The 16,076-nt window shown below is 58.0% G+C and overlaps 2 protein-coding genes across 4 annotated transcripts in view; one reads left to right on the top strand and one right to left on the bottom strand.

The window, feature by feature from the left end:
* IL21R (interleukin 21 receptor) overlaps positions 1–7,385 on the top strand; it is a 28,509-nt gene extending 21,124 nt beyond the window's left edge. For 2 of the 3 annotated variants that reach the window (XM_040973168.1, XM_040973169.1), the window contains exons 4-9: positions 83–282; positions 3,119–3,273; positions 3,618–3,795; positions 4,061–4,160; positions 4,675–4,759; positions 6,031–7,385. In XM_040973168.1, coding sequence (XP_040829102.1) covers positions 83–282; positions 3,119–3,273; positions 3,618–3,795; positions 4,061–4,160; positions 4,675–4,759; positions 6,031–6,798 — 1,486 coding nt within the window. In that variant the 3' untranslated portion in view covers positions 6,799–7,385. Of the gene's footprint in view, positions 1–57; positions 283–3,118; positions 3,274–3,617; positions 3,796–4,060; positions 4,161–4,674; positions 4,760–6,030 lie in introns of all 3 variants that reach the window. The other variant, XM_040973170.1, reaches the window with a different exon arrangement.
* Positions 7,386–11,023: 3,638 nt separating this feature from the next.
* The window catches only part of GTF3C1 (general transcription factor IIIC subunit 1), a 54,780-nt gene continuing 49,727 nt past the window's right edge, over positions 11,024–16,076 (bottom strand). Inside the window, exons 33-37 of the mRNA XM_040973167.1 lie at positions 15,378–15,658; positions 14,433–14,805; positions 13,653–13,695; positions 12,579–12,771; positions 11,024–12,131 (exon numbers count right to left, since the gene is read on the bottom strand). Of these exons, the coding sequence (XP_040829101.1) occupies positions 11,913–12,131; positions 12,579–12,771; positions 13,653–13,695; positions 14,433–14,805; positions 15,378–15,658 (1,109 nt within the window). The 3' untranslated portion in view covers positions 11,024–11,912. The remainder of the gene's footprint in view (positions 12,132–12,578; positions 12,772–13,652; positions 13,696–14,432; positions 14,806–15,377; positions 15,659–16,076) is intronic.

Raw genomic sequence — 16,076 nt, 5'->3', positions numbered from 1 at the left:
GGGGGCGGGGAAGGGGCAAGGGAGGGGTGGAACCTGGGCATGTGCCTTGGCCTCCAGCTGTGACCAGTCACTGTCCTTGAAGGCAAGACCAGAATGGAGAACTACAGGACGAAGTCACCTCCTGCAACCTGCACAGGGCCAGCCACAACGCCACGCATGCCAGGTACACCTGCCACATGGACGTGTTCCACTTCATGGCCGATGACATCTTCAGCGTCAACATGACAGATCCATCTGGCAACCACTCACAGGAGTGTGGCAGCTTTATCCTGGCTGAGAGCAGTGAGTGTGCCCTGAGATCCTAGGAGGAGTCGGTAGGAGGTCGGGGAGGTGGGTGGGATCCCATCATCTCTGGGCCAACTCTTTCCACACCGCTGCCCTCCATCAAAACTAACCCTCCCTGTGCCCTGGCCTCCACATGCAGTATAGAGCAGCTCGTTTTCATTGAGATGTGATGGATTGATTGATAGAGGGTTTGGGCGTTATCCCTTGAGAGAAGTAGCAGAGAGGAGCTGGACTGGGACCCAGGTCTCCTGGCTTCACTGAGTGACCTTGGGTAAGACACATGCACCTTTGGGCTGGCAGCCCCTTTATGAGAGAAATCTTCCCATCAGCCTCTCTAGGATTCTGTCCCCAGGAGGTGAGTGGAAGGTACTGAATCTTCTCCACAAAAAAGTCTTAATCACGGCAACCATTTGGGGAGTGAACCAGTGGGTGGAAGATATCTCTCTCCTCTTTTTCTTTTGCTCTGCCTTTCAAATAAATAAAATAAACCTGTTTTTGGAAAGATTTCTTTTTTATTGAAAAGGAAGATTTACAGAGAGAAGAGACAGAGAAAAAGATCTTCCATCTGCTGATTCACTTCCCAGATGGTTGCAATGGCTGAAGTTAAGCTGATCCAAAGCCAAATTCCTTTGGGTCTCCTACGTGGGTGCAGGATTCCAAGGCTATGGGCCATCCTCCACTGTTTTCCCAGGCCACTAGCAGGGAGCTGGATGGGAGTGGAGCAGCTGGGGCTCGAACCAGTGTCATATGGGATGCCGGCGCTTGCAAGTGGAGGGTGAGCCAGCTGAGCAATCATTCCAACCCCATAAATAAAACTTTAAAAAAACAAACAACAACAACAAAAATTTAAAAGTCTGAACTCCATTTCTCAACATAATCTCCATTCAGTTTGAGTCTCATTTGTCAGTGATGATACCAGCTGTGGAATTCATCCCCAAAGAACTGAGAGACCTGGCATCTAACCAAATGAACGCCAATCTTTTTTTTTTTTTTACATTATTGATGAAAGAAAACATGCATGCCTTTAAAAATATTTTAATATTAGCAAGCGCAAAGAAATGAGGAGGAGGAGAGCAGGGGTATTAGATGGTTTTGGTGGAAATTGTCAAGGTGGAGGAGCTCTCTTTGAGCCTTCACCTGTTGACTTGCTGGCTCACTTCCTCCAAACAGTCTTGCAATAAGCAGAAGCGATGGTTCTTTGGCCCTCCAGCAAGTCAACAAGCACAGCCTTTGGGCAGCCCAGCAGGCTGTCGCCGCCGAGCCTTGCTCCTGACCCATCTGCTTTTGCTCAGAGTAGACCACTTCCCCCTGTCAGTAGCCAGCTCTGTGATCACGTTTCAGCTTCAGAATTGTACCGGGAAAGCCAGGTTCCATTTTCTATTCAATTCCTGGAAGAAGCCCTGTGGCATCCCGCCTCTACTCCCATCAGACCCCAGGGAGGACACGGCTGCTGTCTGCAGCTGTTGTGATGCAAGCGTGCCGGAACCTTTGGAGCAGGAGCTCTGCTCCTCTAGATGCTTCCACTGGGACTGTGCACGTGGAGCCCGTGGGCACATCCAGGTGTGGATGCTTGCTTCCGCCGTGCGTCGCCTTGAAGTAGGACACAGGCCAGAGTGAGGCTGCTTTTTCCCTCAGAGTGGAGGGTGTGGAGAACACGTGAGCTGCCGTGGTCCCTGCCTGTGTCAGCGTCTCAGACAGCACCCTGCTCTGCCCACGCCTTACTGAAAACTCGGGACTCACGGGCTTGATTCTTGGAGGAAATCTCCCCGTTGTTCTGACAGGGGCTTTTGCAAACTAACATCTTCTCTTTCCCAATGCCCCGACCTGGAACCTGTTCACGCTGGTGACACTGAGACAGGCTGAGTTTGTTTCCATGCAAAAATACGAATTGGGTGCAGATCTGTGTGAAGTTTTTTGGGGATTAAGCATTTCTGTGAGCTTTTTTAAGACGTACCCTGTGTGTTGTTTGTGTCTGTCCATGCGTGTAGCGTGTCTGTGTGTCTGACAGCGTGTGCCTCTGTGTGTCCGTCGCTGCTAAGCTGGTGGGTCTGCACGTGTCTGTACACTGGTGTGTGTCTCTGTGACGTTTGCATGTCTGTGCCTGTGTGTAGGTATGGGTGCATGTTGTGTGTTTGTGTGTCTGACATGCATGTGTCAGGTGTGTGTCTGTTTATGTGCGTCTGTGTATGTCTGTGTGTATCTGTGTGGCTGAGCCTATGACGCTTGTGTGTGTGTGTCTATTTATGTCTATCTGTGTACGGGTATATATGTCTGTGTTTGTATGTCTGTGTCGCTGTCTGTGTGTATCTCTGTGTTTGTGTGTGTCTGTGTATATATGCACATTTGTGTGTGGTGTCTGGGTGTGTGCGAGTGAATGTCTATGTGTGGCTGTGATGTCTCTGTGTGTCTCTGTGTCATTAGGTCTGTACGTGTGTGTGTGTGTGTGTGTCTGTGAGTGTTTAGACGTGTGTACCCTAAAAAGCCTCAGAGGCCCACCCACTGCAGAGGGAGAGAAAGCAGGGATGGTTTGGCTACAAAGTTCCCCTCGCTGCAACCGTGACCTTGATGGCTCTGTGAGCTGGAGGCTGGGAGGGTACTGAGGGCTCTGGAGGAGTGACCGGAGGGCGTGCGTCCGACTGATGAGGATGGTCAGTCAAGCTCAGGGGGCCACAGGCATGTGGGCGGTGGCCTTTCCCGCACACTCACCGGGGTCGCCGACCTTGAGCTTCTGTGTCCCAAGTCGGGCGTGGGTGACGGGTGGGAGGCCCAATTCCCACCGCCCAGTCCTTCTCACCTGTTCTATCCATTTTTTTTGGGGGGGGTTCTCTCGCAGTCAAGCCCGCCCCCCCTTTCAACGTGACTGTGACCTTCCTGGGATATTACAACGTCTCTTGGCGCTCTGACTACGAAGACCCCACCTTCTACGCACTGAAGGGGAAGCTGCAGTATGAAGTACAATACAGGAACCGGGCAGACCCCTGGGCTCGGGTGAGGAGCGCAGGGTGCCTGGGGTGGGGGCACAGCCCGGCTGTCAGCAGGAAGGGGCCGTGGTGGGAGAGGGACATCCGAGGACAGGTGGAAACCAAGGACAGCCCAGTGAGCAAAGCAGTGTCCTTGCCGTTCTGTCCTCGCTTCCTCCTGGGGGGGTGGGGGATGAAAGGAAGGGGCTGTCACTCCTCCCCGCCCACTTGCACCCCAAGTGCTGTCGAGGCACCAGAGATGAGATTTCAGCAGGTGGCATGGCTGGCGAGGTGGGAGGACTCAGCCGACTGCTGAGGGGTCGGCCAGCTTGGACCTGACTGCTGCGTCCCTTCCCCCTTGTGTCCTGGCAGAGTCCAGGGAGAAAGCTGATCTCCGTGGACTCCAACAGCGTCTCCCTGCTGGCCCGGGAGTTCCGCCAGGACTCAAGCTATGAGCTGCAGGTGCGGGCAGCGCCCCAGCCCGGCTCCTTCTTCCAGGGCACATGGAGCGAGTGGAGCGACCCGGTCATCTTCCAGACCCAGGCGGAAGGTGGGTACGAAGCTGGGAAGGACACAGGACTCCTGGTACAGGATTTGCCTGGCACCTCTGCGCCCCCTGCAGGCCTTTCCAGGGAGCAGCAGAGCCTGGGAGCCCTGGTCTGGGGATGGGCATGGAGAATGGTGCCGGCTCTCCTTCCAAAGCCCCCGCAGCGGCCCCACTCCCTTCTACTCCCTTAGACTCATTTCCCAGCATACCTGTGCCGCTGCTGGAGGTTGTTTTGCTTTAACCCCTCATTGACTTCTCTCCTTCGCAGAGTTGAAAGCAGCCTGGGACCCTCATCTGCTGCTTCTCCTGTTGGTCCTTGTAGCCCCTATCCTTGTCTTCTTGGGCCTAAAGATCCACCTGCCTTGGAGGTGAGACTGGGGTTGGGGAGTCAGCCTGAGTCACCTGGTGTTTGCTGAGCCCTCCCCTTGGGAGCAGGCATGGAGCACGGGGATGTGCAAATAGTAGTTTGTTTTGTTGGCTTCAATTGGGTCCTTACAGACAGAGGCCAAGAGCTGTGGGCTAAGGAGGCTGATGACAGCGGACCTTGCTGAACACTGTGCTGGGTGCTGGGTCTTTGCTCTGGGATCCAATCCCTAACCCTGAGCGGGGGCTGTCGACCCACGCCCGGCTGCAGGAGGTGTAGTAGGCCAGCACTTGCTGAGCATACATTTGGCTGTTGAGTCCTGCAAATCCCATGCCCTCATTGCTCCCATTTCACAGACAGGGAGCCTGAGGCCCAGGGAGACACCTGGGCTGCACCTTGGGAGTCCTCTGCAGGAAGCAGCTGGTTGGGGAGCTGGGAGGTGTGTGAGCTGGGGAACCAGGCCACCCTCTGGGTGAGTGCTGTCAGGGCCTTATCCCACCCACTCACCTCCCTGGCAGGCTGTGGAAGAAGGTGTGGGTGCCAGTGCCCAGCCCGGAGAAGTTCTTCCAGCCCCTGTACAAACGCCACAGTGGAGACTTTAAGGTGAGTTCCCCTGTTCCAAGCCCAGACCCACCCACCCCAACCCCAGGGAGCCCAATGGTCCCCGGCCCAGAACTCCGACTCCACTTCACCAGCCCAGGAGGAACAGGTCCCTGCCAGGCCTCGGTTTCCCTGCCTGCAGCACATAGAGCTGAATTCCCATGGTGCAGCCTTGGTGTTGTCCTGAGATGGGATCCCCGGGGCAGCCCCAGCCACTCGGAGCCAGACAAGGGGCTCTGTTAGCGTCCCTTGGCCTAAGGGATGGGGAAGGAAGGCTCTGGCCCTGCCCACCACTGACGCCTCACCCCATTGCCAAGCTCAACCTCACCTCCATGCACCCACTCAGTCACCGTGCAGGGCTAGCTGGCTGGGCTGCTGCAAAGAATAAGGTGATAGGGTGGGGACAGGATGTGCTCCCAGCCTGAGCTGAGCCTAAACTCAGAGGAGAGGGACTTGCAGCATTAAGTGCCTCCTGCCTGCCTGGCGCTGCCTTCTCTCCTGCTCCCTTGGAGCTCACAGCGGGGCTAGGAGGAACCTGGACCCCAGCCCACATGGTTCCCCTTTGCCCTCACACTCGATGCTATGCCTCCGCTAGGGGGCTCCCAACAGTCTCGTGCCAAGCCCAGCCTCAGGGTGGTGGTGGTGGCTGTGAGCTGAGCCATTTTACACCCCAGGGAACTGAGGCACGAAGCAGGGCAGCAGCTGGCCGAGGGCCACGTTCCTGGGGAAGCCAGGGATCAGAAGAAGGCTGCTTGGAGCTCAGGGCAGATGAATTCATCACTTGAGTCAGTCCACTGATTCCTGGGATTCACAGACATTTGGGGAGCACCTGCTTGTGTGCCAGGCACTGTGTGGGCTTCAGCGCCCACTCCTGGAGTGGGCAGGGGATGGCTGTCATAGGAGCAGGAGAAGGTGAAGTTCAAGTTTCAACAGTGGATGGGTGGAGCTAGGGCTCCGTCTCATTGGTCCAAAGCCTTCCTGCCCCATGGCCCTGGGAGTGGTGAATCCGACTCCCGGACAACACATACCAGGAACACCCACAGTCTGTGTGGACATACTGCGGAGGGCTGTGGGCTATGCTTCCTACTGCTAGAGGGGACGCAGAGAGCCCCGAGAGAGCAGAGACGACTGCGAGGACCCAGAGGCCAGGGGCACATCACAGCCTAGATTTCACACGATCTGTCTCTACTGGTGTCGTGGTCTGTCTCTCTCTAGACCTCTGCCTTACTCCTGCCCCAGCCCATGACCCTCTCTCTTTTTTTTCTCTCTGTCAGAAATGGGTGGGCACACCCTTCATTTTCTCCTGCCCGGATCCAGGAGCTTGGGGCACAGAGGCCCCCTCGACCCTGGAGATGCATGACAGCTGCCCATCACACAGTCCCACCAAGAGCTCGGGGCTCACCGAGCTGCCTGGGCCGGCAGACCTGCTGGAGACCGATGGGCTGCCAGAGCCAGGCTCCCAGGAGCCAGTTCCACCCAGGGCTGGCAGCCTGGGCAGCTCAACCGACAGCGAGGAACAGGAGCGGCCTTATGGCACGGTGTCCATCAGCACGGTGACTGTGGAGGGTGCAGAGGGGCCCTGTGACTGGCCCTGCACCTGTGGGGATGACGGCTACCCAGCTCTTAACCTGGACCCCAGCCTGGAGCCCAGCCAGGACGCTGAGGACCCACTGTTGGGAGGCCCGCGGACCACTGTCCTCCCTTGTTGCTGTGTCTCAGCAGGGAACCCGGAGCCAGGAGGTGACCCCGGGGGTGGCCTCCTGGACAGATTCAACCTGTCCTTGGCCGGGGAGGAGGCTTGGGCCACCGGCCCGCCCTGGCAAGGCAGGCCGCCCGGAGGGGTCTCCGACAGTGAAGCTGGCTCGCCGCTTGCCAGCCTGGACATGGACACGTTTGACAGCGGCTTCGCCGGCTCAGATTGCGGCAGCCCCGTGGAGTGTGACTTTGCCAGCCCCGTGGACGAGGGGCCTCCCAGGAGCTACCTCCGCCAGTGGGTGATCACAGCCCCACCACCCACAGGCCCTGGACCCCAGGCCAGCTAAGTAAGGCTGCCTGACCCTAGCTCCACTGAGACACGAGCCAGGGCTGGGCTGTGGATGTTGTGATGTGCGAGGGTGTGGGATTTGAGGGCCTGCTCTCCGGTCTGTACCTGCGAGAGGCTGTTTCTCTGGGCATGATGTGTGCCCAGGGCTGGTGTCATGTGTCCTCCTGTCGCACATGTGGTACCTTTGAGTGTGAGCAGCACACATGCTGGAGGCAGGCTCCGCCCTTCTCCTTCTAGGCACTCTGCAGGTGGCCCAGGGGACAGCCCAGTCTCCTTCCCCAGGCCAGGCATCCATCAACACCTGTCCCAGTGGGGGTGGACTGTGCTACCTGGGACAGGTTACTGTGCATCTGAGCCAGAGTCTCCCGGTCCACTCCCCGGCAGAGTGCAAGACCCGCTGCTGACGTCAGCTTCCTGTCTTCTGTGGTTGGGACGCAGGGTGGTGCCGGAGGTGGGTGGGGGCGAGAAACCAGACGGCCACCAGCTGGGGCGGCCGGGACTGTCCCACCTCACAAGTGGGCATGTGGGGGTTTCCAGGCTTCAGATCTGGCTGCCTTATCTCATAAAACAGCCCCTTGCCCACCACTAAGGTTTGTTGTTGTTTTTTTTAATGTTGTCCATTAAAAGAAAAAACAACAAAAGAATCCTTTATTGTACCCAAGGAAACACGGACTGCGTACCAGGCATGGGCCAGATGCCTGGGGCTTGTGGAGCATGATGGGTTGCGAGAGGGTGGGGGTACACAGATGAACCAGGACCCCAGCCCCCCTCAAATGTCTCCTCCCTCCAGTCGTTCCTGGTCCTTGTACTCATCCTGGGGGAGGGACAGAGGCGGGGGCAAGTCTCGCTGGATGTCACTGGTTCCCCGAGAACCTGTGCCCACGTGGGTTGTGAAGCTAAGCAGATTACTCTTCCCAGATGTTTTGAAGATGTTGGGCATTAGCTTAGGATCAGGCTAGCTGGGGGGGGGGGGGGCACTGCATAGAAATCTTTTCTTTTTTTAAATAAAATCGGTTGTTTTCCCTCCGTGGGAAAAACCTGCCTTAGAGGTGCCTTGGGGTTTTCAAGGCCACATTGAAGCAGCAGAGCCTTTGACTCAGCTCAGGCTCTCTGGGGGAGTCCCCCACCCCAGCCTGCACCTGCCTGCCCTGCCCCTGCCCCAGCAGCCTTCCCGAAATACTTGAAGGTGATTGCTATGGCGGCTGTTTGTAGACTGGGCCACCGGACTGGAAGGCCACACCAAGAGTGGGTCCTGCTCATGTCTTCTCTGTGACATGGAAAATCAGGAGGGGCATCAGTGTCTCGCTGAGGCTGGAAAGTTCTAGAATGCTAATGGTTCTACTAGCACCACCATGAACCTGGGATCAGCGTGTGTGGCTCCCAGACAGGTGTGTGAGAGTGTAACTCTAGTTCCTGTTCAGGGTATGAGCAGCCCCCTTCCAGCCCGGGGACGCTTGGGCCGAGGTGTGCTAGGGTTTTCACAGCTTCTCGGGGACGACGGGTTCCTGGCACCCAGCTGAGGGTTCCCCGGGGACACCAGCTGGGCTGCCCGTCACATGGTGCTGGGGGTGTGGGGACGGAGACACTGGGGAGAGGGGCTGGGGCCAGGCTTGGGTACGGGAATAGCCTCTGGTCCGGGGCAGATTTAGCTTATGAACAGGGGTACAAGCAATTGAAGAGCTGGCACGGTTGGGAAGGTGGCATAGGAGGCCAAATTGTCTGAGATGGAGGCAACACAGTAGAAAGTGGGTGATACCTCTCTAAGGAACATGTCTTGAGCTCCTGGATCCAGCCAGATCTGACGTCGGTTTCCCCAGGGCATTTTAGACATTTGAAAAACAACTTATTCAATTATTGCTAGCTTTTGGCCTTCTGATAGCATTTTTTAAAAAAATATTTTTATTGGAAGTCAGATATATGGAGAGGAGGAGAGACAGAGAGGAAGATCTCCGTCTGACGATTCACTCCCCAAGTGGCCACAACAGCCAGAGCTAAACCAATCTGAAACCAGGAGCCAGGAGCTTCTTCCAGGTCTCCCACGCAGGTGCAGAGTCCCAAGACTTTGGGCCGTCCTCCACTGCTCTCCCAGGCCACAAGCAGGGAGCTGGATGGGAAGTGGGGTAGCCTGGACATGAACCAGTTCCCATATAGGATCCTGATGCTTGCATGGGGGAGGGTTGGCCAATTAAACTGTCACACCAAGTTCTGATGGCACTTCTTAATATGATCATATCTTGGTATGATCACAAAGACAGTCCTATTCTGACCTGCATTTCAGAAGAGACAACACTCCCATGCATGCTGTCCTGCTCCCTGCCCAGTGCTCTGGAGCAGGGATTTAAGGCACTGCCATGTCCCACAGCATCTGACAGCCCCTGCCAGACTCAGGGCAGATCCTGCAACCCCAACATGGAATGAGTCAAATGGCAGTGTCATGACTGCGGAGCGCTGGGCACGGGGAAGGACCCACCTGGAAATGCACAGAATGGGATGCTAAGATGGAACCAGGGGCCTGCTGGGAGGGCTGTGAAGGGGCAGGAGCCCCCCGTCTGCTCCCCCAAGCCAGGGGTCTTGTTGAGGGGCAACATATTTGGTGCCTTTTCTTTTAGAAATTAATTGCTACAGGGCCCGGCATGGTAAACCAGTGGCATGTCGGTTCTAGTCCCAGCAGCCCCGCTTCCCATCCAACTCCCTGCTTGTGCTCTAGGAAAGCAGTTGAGGATGGCCCAAAGCATTAGATCATGGGACCTGGAAAAACTAAACCTTGGTACAGCATACATGCATGCATTTTGAAGATCTCACATATGCATGATTTTAACTTTTTATTGCATCACATTACGTTTTAAATTGACTATTTAAATATCAGGAGTTAACATGTAATATTCGTACATTTGTATAGGTCACTGGGTAATAAACCTATTATTTAACTCCACCTTCTGCAAAAACCAGCAGTTCTCAGGGTGGGCTTAGTTGTTGCCTACCGCAGTGGCTGAGGCCAGGAGCCTGGAGCCCAGGCTGGGTATCCTACCTGGATGGCGGGACCCCACTCCCTGTTGCTCCCCAGTGCACAATGAGCAGGAGGCTGTATCAGAAGCTGATCTGACACAGGCACCCCAACACAGAATGTGGTTATCCTGAATGGTGACCTCCCACTGTACCAGCTGCCCATTCCACAACTTATCTTCCTATCATTGTTCGCTCAGCAACACAGTGTGACGTCCATCTGTGCAGCATTCACAGTGTGATGACCAGCGTGGCATTCAGTGTGATGACCACCAGCGTGGCATTCAGTGTGACGACCAGCTGTATGGCATCTGGTATGCAGGACAGTCAGCACGGGGCAGATGTGCCCCGTTCAGTGCAAACGCCATGCCCCCTCACGGAAGGCCCTGGAGCATCATGGGCTTTCAGTGTCCTGGGATCGTGCCCTGTGCTCGCTGAGCAAGGCTGCACAGCGCTGCCTGCCTGGGTACAAAGGGAAGAGTACCAGCAGGGTGAGGAGGGTGAGGGTGCGGAGGAGTGGGCACCACAAGGCTTCAAAACCCACAACCCCAAACGGGGCTGTCCACCTACTTGCTCGCACCCTCTCCCAGCCTCTCTGCCTGAGGAATGGCAGGCACGGATGGCAAGGCCTCAAGCAGCCCCCCTGTGCTGCCTGCTGGACCATACAGTGGCAGTCACAGACCCCTCTCTCTCCTTGAGGGCTGGATACCCTCCCTTAGATACGCGCCCAAGGGCACGGGGAAGCGACTGCTTGGCTGTAGCCTCCGTGCTGACACCTGGCGTCCCTCAGGATGCCCTCCAGCCTCACTGTGGGGATGAGCAGGCGAAGGGTCTGCGATAGGAATGTCAAGGCCAGTCCTTGGTCTCGGTGGTTGGACCCTCAGGTGCATTGCAGAAGGATCGCATCCCCAGTTACACTGGGATAAAGATATGGGAAAGGGGGTGCTGACCTGAGCCAGGCTGCCCAGAGATGCCAGAGCCCTCAGGTCACCCCTGGAGAGGCTGGTGAGAGAAGCTGCAGGCAGTGGGCTGGCAACCAGGGAGGCCTGCGGTGCCTGAGCGCGCCCTTCCGCTAGAATTTTCGATTTGTCAATGGGCAACAGAAGTTGGATCATTTTTAAAATGCAAAATTTCCTCAAGAAAATCTTCTGATGTTGTGAGCTGGCCCGAAAAGGGTCAGAACCAACCTGCCTCTTCTGGACCCCTCTCTCCCCGATCCCCAACGCTCCTGGTGCTCCTGTGACCTGCTGTCCGGGTGGCTGGTGCTCGGGACCACCTGCATGGGATGACACAGGCTGAGAACCCCTCCCATCCTGGTCACCAGGGTCCTCACCTGCTCCAGGACGCTGGGGCCAGACTGGGGGAGCCCAGCTGCTACTCCATGGGTTTCCCTGGCAATGGCCATTCTTGGCTGCTCCACCACTAAAAGCTAAGAATCCTGGCAGATCAGTGACTCCTCGGCAAACATCCATGAAGTTCAATGTACTTCACTTTAATTATAAAATAAATACACACATGCAAGGAGGACTACTCTTTTGAATGAGAAAAGAGGCCAGAAAGGGTAAAACCAAGCCCACAGGAATCCCTCGTGTGGGTGGCCAGCCAGGAGGGAGGGGTGCCCACAGGAGAGGGGCACAGCTGCCTGGGGACCCCAGGGACCTCCCTGGGGGTTCAGTCCCAACCTCTGGGTGGCTCTTGAGGCACCAGGCAGAGGCTGCCATGGGGACGAAGTTTGGAATATCAGCTGGACACACTGGGGCAAGCCCTGGGGCCCCAACTGCCCACAGCTGACAGTTCTCCCGTCACCGTGAGACCCGGCAGCCTCTTCATCTGCACCCACTTTGCTGGGTGGCAGCAATAGCCATGGGGCACAGGGACAAGAAGGGGCAGACAGCAGTGGAATCAGGGGTGCCTGGGGTCTGCTGGGACAGCAGCAGACCTGGGATGTGATGGAGTGGGACCCCAGGAGCAGGTGGGACGCAGGCCCCTCTGCCAGAGCTTGGGGTGGGAAGCTTGGCATGAAGTCATGTCCTTGGCGCCAGTGGGGTCTTCCAAGCTCCTGCTGGGGCTGCTAGTCTGGGCTGGGAGTCTAAGGAACCTGCAGATGCCCTACAGGTGGAGCCACTTGTTCCAGTTGACCTCTGGGGGGAACACGCAGCCCAGCCGGAAGGTGCATTCCAGCGTGGGCTCGTAGAAGACCGTGGGGCGCTCACTCAGGCTGGAGGGCCCCGGGACTACCTCCTCTCCCACCTTGGGCTTGGAGAACAGGGACACGGCAGGGGGCTTCCGCAGAAAGCGCTTCCGGATGCAGCCCAGGAACTCCAGGCCCTGGGGGAGCAGACAAGCAGGTTAGAGCCTGGACTAGGCCCTTTGGAAGCCAAGGGGTTACCAGGAGGGTTCTGGAGAAGAGAGGGGACAATGTGTGCACAGCTCATGGTGCCTGTGGACATGGCTGCACTCGGGGGTGGGGGTTCACAGTTTGTCACTGCCTCCACAGCCCACAGTTGGTGGTTGTGGGGTGTCGCTTACCAACCCCGAAGGGCATGGGAGGTTATGAGGCCCGTCTGGAGAAAGCATCAGAGACAGGGGTCCCTGAACAACATGACTACGTTGGCCAGGGTAGCAGCCTGCAGCGCAAGACTGCCGCGAGGAGGCCCAGCTCCCCAACAGGGGCTGGCCTCTCATGAGCACTGCCAGTGGACAGAGGCTAGGGTTCCACGCACTGTGCCCAGGACTGCCCTCCCTGTGCACACTGCAGGTGCCCGCATGCCATACCTGCAGCAGCTCGAGCACGGCCACGGGCTGCAGGACGCCTTGGTAGTGCTGCATCAGGCAGCTCTCGGGGATGCCCGGCTTGCTCATGATGTGGTACAGCAGGGCCTCCAGCATGCCCTTGCACACGGGCGTGTTCAGGTGGCCGTCCACCACGCGCCATGGGCGGCCCACGAAGCAGACGCGCTCGCATTCCCTGTGGGGTGGGGGGGTGGGGTGGGGTGCAGGCAGGAGGGATCAGGGCTAGTTCGGCAGGGCAACAGGGCTCACAGGTGAGGGGGAGTATGTGTGTGGGTGAAGGGCCCAGCCCCGGTCACAGCCTGGTGAGCCGCCACCTTCTGCCCTCCTGTCGGATCAGAGAGGATGGTATGGCTGACTAGGGGAGCCATGGTGCATGGGGACTTCCCAGAGGCACAGGGACCACTTCAGGAGCAAAGAGCCCACAACCCCCATGACACTCCACATTGGGAGGACAGGGTCGAGGGTCCTCGATCTGCTGGCTCCTCAGCCCCCTGGGCTGCAGTTGGTCACCATCAGCTAACCTGGCATGATTCAGACATTTCCTCTGAACAAACATCTCTGTTGCTCGGTTGGGACCTGCTTGGCCACAAGGGGCCCTGGGGATGGGGATGACCCCAGCTGAGTCAGGTCTTTGGCTCTGATGTCATAGCTCTGCCAAGCTCAGGGCTGTAGATGTGCCCACATGGCAAGGGCACCAAAGGAGGCCCCAGGGGCCTGAAGGGCATGATCCCTCTTGGCACGGTGGCAATCTGGACTACTACTGCCCAGTAGTCCCTCACTAGGCCTTTCCTCAGCTGTAAGCTAGCCAGGGGGCTACAAGGAAGCCTCCAGGATGCACAAGTGACAGCTCCTGACGCGTGACATTTGGGGTCTGCAATGGGCACGCTGGGAGGGTTGGCTCCTTGCCCCAGGCTGGCCCTGGAACTACAAGCTCCGGCCAATTCGGCTTCACCCTCTGCACCTGTTCACGTCCTCATGCTGAGGAGCATTGTACTTGGACCCCTGGGAACCCGAGGACAAACCCCTGTGGTGCCCAAGCCTGGGTCCCTTACTCACCTTTCCCGGGCTGCCTGTGAGTGGCTGCTGGCCGCGGAGCTCCCTGCACAGCGGACACACAGGAAGCAGCTGTCAGGGCCTCAGGAAGTGGGAAGGTACTTCTCCCTCCCATCCCTCCAGCCAGCACGGGTGGATGCTGCAGGGCCATGGGACCCGGGGGGGGGGGGGTCCTTGTTTCACAGAACGGCCATGCCTGTGGTGACCAAGCGATGGACTCTAAGGCCAGCACACATGGAAACTGCTGCAACAGGCAGCAGCTGGCTCTCAGCCACAGGAACCCCCAGGCTGGGGGGCACCCGGGTAACCAGCTGTAGGTTAAGCCCTGGCCAAAGGAATCCTGGCGCAAACACTGAGGCAGAATAGCCCCAATGCCTTGAGTCACATGCACACACTGTGCTGATGGCACAAAAGGCCAGAACTTGTTCTCCAAGCTGGGGAAGCCCAGGCCTGCACTGCTCGCTGCCTCCTTGTACATGTGACTTCGGCCGCACCACACACCCTGCCCACAAGGCAACCACAGGGTCCTGGAGGCTGGGGGGGCTCTGCCCTCTAGTGGACAGACAGGAACAAGCATGTCTTGTTCACCTCTGGAAAGAAGCAGGAAAGCCTACCACAGGTAGCCAGGGGCCAGTTCCCAGGCCGGGAGCAAGGAATGGGGTCAAGAGGATCTGGGGACGGAGGATGGGTTGGGTGGGAGCAAGGCCAGGATCTAGAAGCAAAGCCATTGCTGCTCTTGGCCCAGGGAACAGGGTGCCCTGACCCATTGTTGGTCCCCTGTACCTTTGTCCTCAGGAGCCGGGGCCTGGGGTTTTGTCTTCTCTTCTGTCTCAGGCCTGAGATCGGGGGTCAAGCTTGTGTCCTGCAGGGCGGGCTTCTTCACAGGAGGCTGGTCAGCACTGTCGGTGCTCCAGCTGGCACGCCTCTTGGGGCCCTGGGGGCCCTGGGAAGGTGGCACCTCCTTGGTGGGGGCACTGTCCTTGCTGGAAGTCCCCTCCAGGGGCCTTGGTTGAGCATCTTCTCTTGGGACGTCGCTGTCCCCCTCCTGGCCTTTGGGCCGCACCGAGTGCAGGAGCCAGGGCTTGGCAGAGGCCAAGGTCACCAGGCGGACAGTGTTGCCGCCGACTTCGAGCACCTGGTTCTGCTCCAAGAGGTCCTGGAAAAACAGGGTCACTCTTGAGGCTTTCTGGGCGCCCCTGACAGCAGGAGTGCACATGACGCCCGAGGGACAGCTTGATCATGAGCAAAACACTCCGTCATGGTGCTTCCTGCATCCGTGGAAACGCCTTCACAATGACAAACACCTGCTAGCACTTTGAAGCTGGGCAAGCAACAAATGGACTTTTGCCCACACGGGCTGTCTGTCCTCCAGGCCTCCCAAGGCCCTGGGGCGTGCGGGGCATGTGCCAGGCTCTCCTTCCACGTGAAGGCTTCAAAGTGCACGGGACATCACAGCCCCCTAACAGCCCGACAGGTACCCTGCGCCCCGCAGCCGCTGCTGCTGATACGCAGGGGGCTACACCAGTCCCAACGGACTCATCTGCTATTTCTTCTTGGAGTTTAAGCCCAGGGGTGAGGACAGCAGGTCAAGTGTGGGGTACCGGGGGGGGGGGGTCCCTGGGCCAGTGAGAGTCCAAGGCATGGCCCAGCCAGGAAAGCCAGTCCCCATCTGTCCTGCGAGTTGCAACTTCTACTTTGGTGACATCAGGCCCCCCCGGCAAGGCTCACCTGCACGTAGTCTGGGAATGTCCTGGTGCGCTCCCCAGCTATCTTCTCCAAGGCGGAGAACCGTCGGCCCAGCTCCTGTCGGTCAACCCCAAAACAGCTGGTCGCTGCGACGGCTCCCCAGATCTCCAAGGCGGCAGCCACATCTGCAGGTGTATACCCGGACAGCTCCACCTGGTGGGCAAACTCTTCCAGGCTGCAGGCGTTTTCCTGGGGTTCTATGAGCCTGGTGAATGTGCTGGGGAGGCAGGAGCCCCCCATGGAAAGTTCTTCCAGAGAAGTGGCTGTGAAACCAGGAGGGGGGCTGGGAGTTAGTCCCGCAGCACCCTCCCCCCTTCCAGGCTCGCCTATGTGGGACCCTTGGGAGGACACACTCCAACACGAGCTTGCTGTTGTCTCAGCAGCTCCGGGGTCAGCTGCTGGAAGGACCTTGGGCCCCACGGTCAGGCCACTGACTGTGGCGAGAGACGACCTCAACTGAGGGACCAGTAAGTTGTTCAGTTCCAAAGGTGTTATGGCACTGCAGCTAAAGCCACTATTAGGATGCCAGCACACATGCTGCAGTGCCCGGGCTCGAAGCCTGCCTCTGCTTTCCAGCCAGCTGCTCGTGAATGCGTCCTGGGACGCAGCAGACGATGGCTCAGGTACTCGGGCCCCTGTCGCCCACTCAGGGCTCCTGGCTTCAGCCTGGCTCACTCTGGG

This window comes from Ochotona curzoniae, unplaced genomic scaffold (assembly GCF_017591425.1).
Source record: "Ochotona curzoniae isolate NIBS_2020 unplaced genomic scaffold, NIBS_Ocur_1.0 contig_2321, whole genome shotgun sequence".
Taxonomy (NCBI): domain Eukaryota; kingdom Metazoa; phylum Chordata; class Mammalia; order Lagomorpha; family Ochotonidae; genus Ochotona; species Ochotona curzoniae.
Note: the sequence above shows the minus strand (reverse complement) of the source record. Positions and strands in the feature narration are given on the sequence as shown.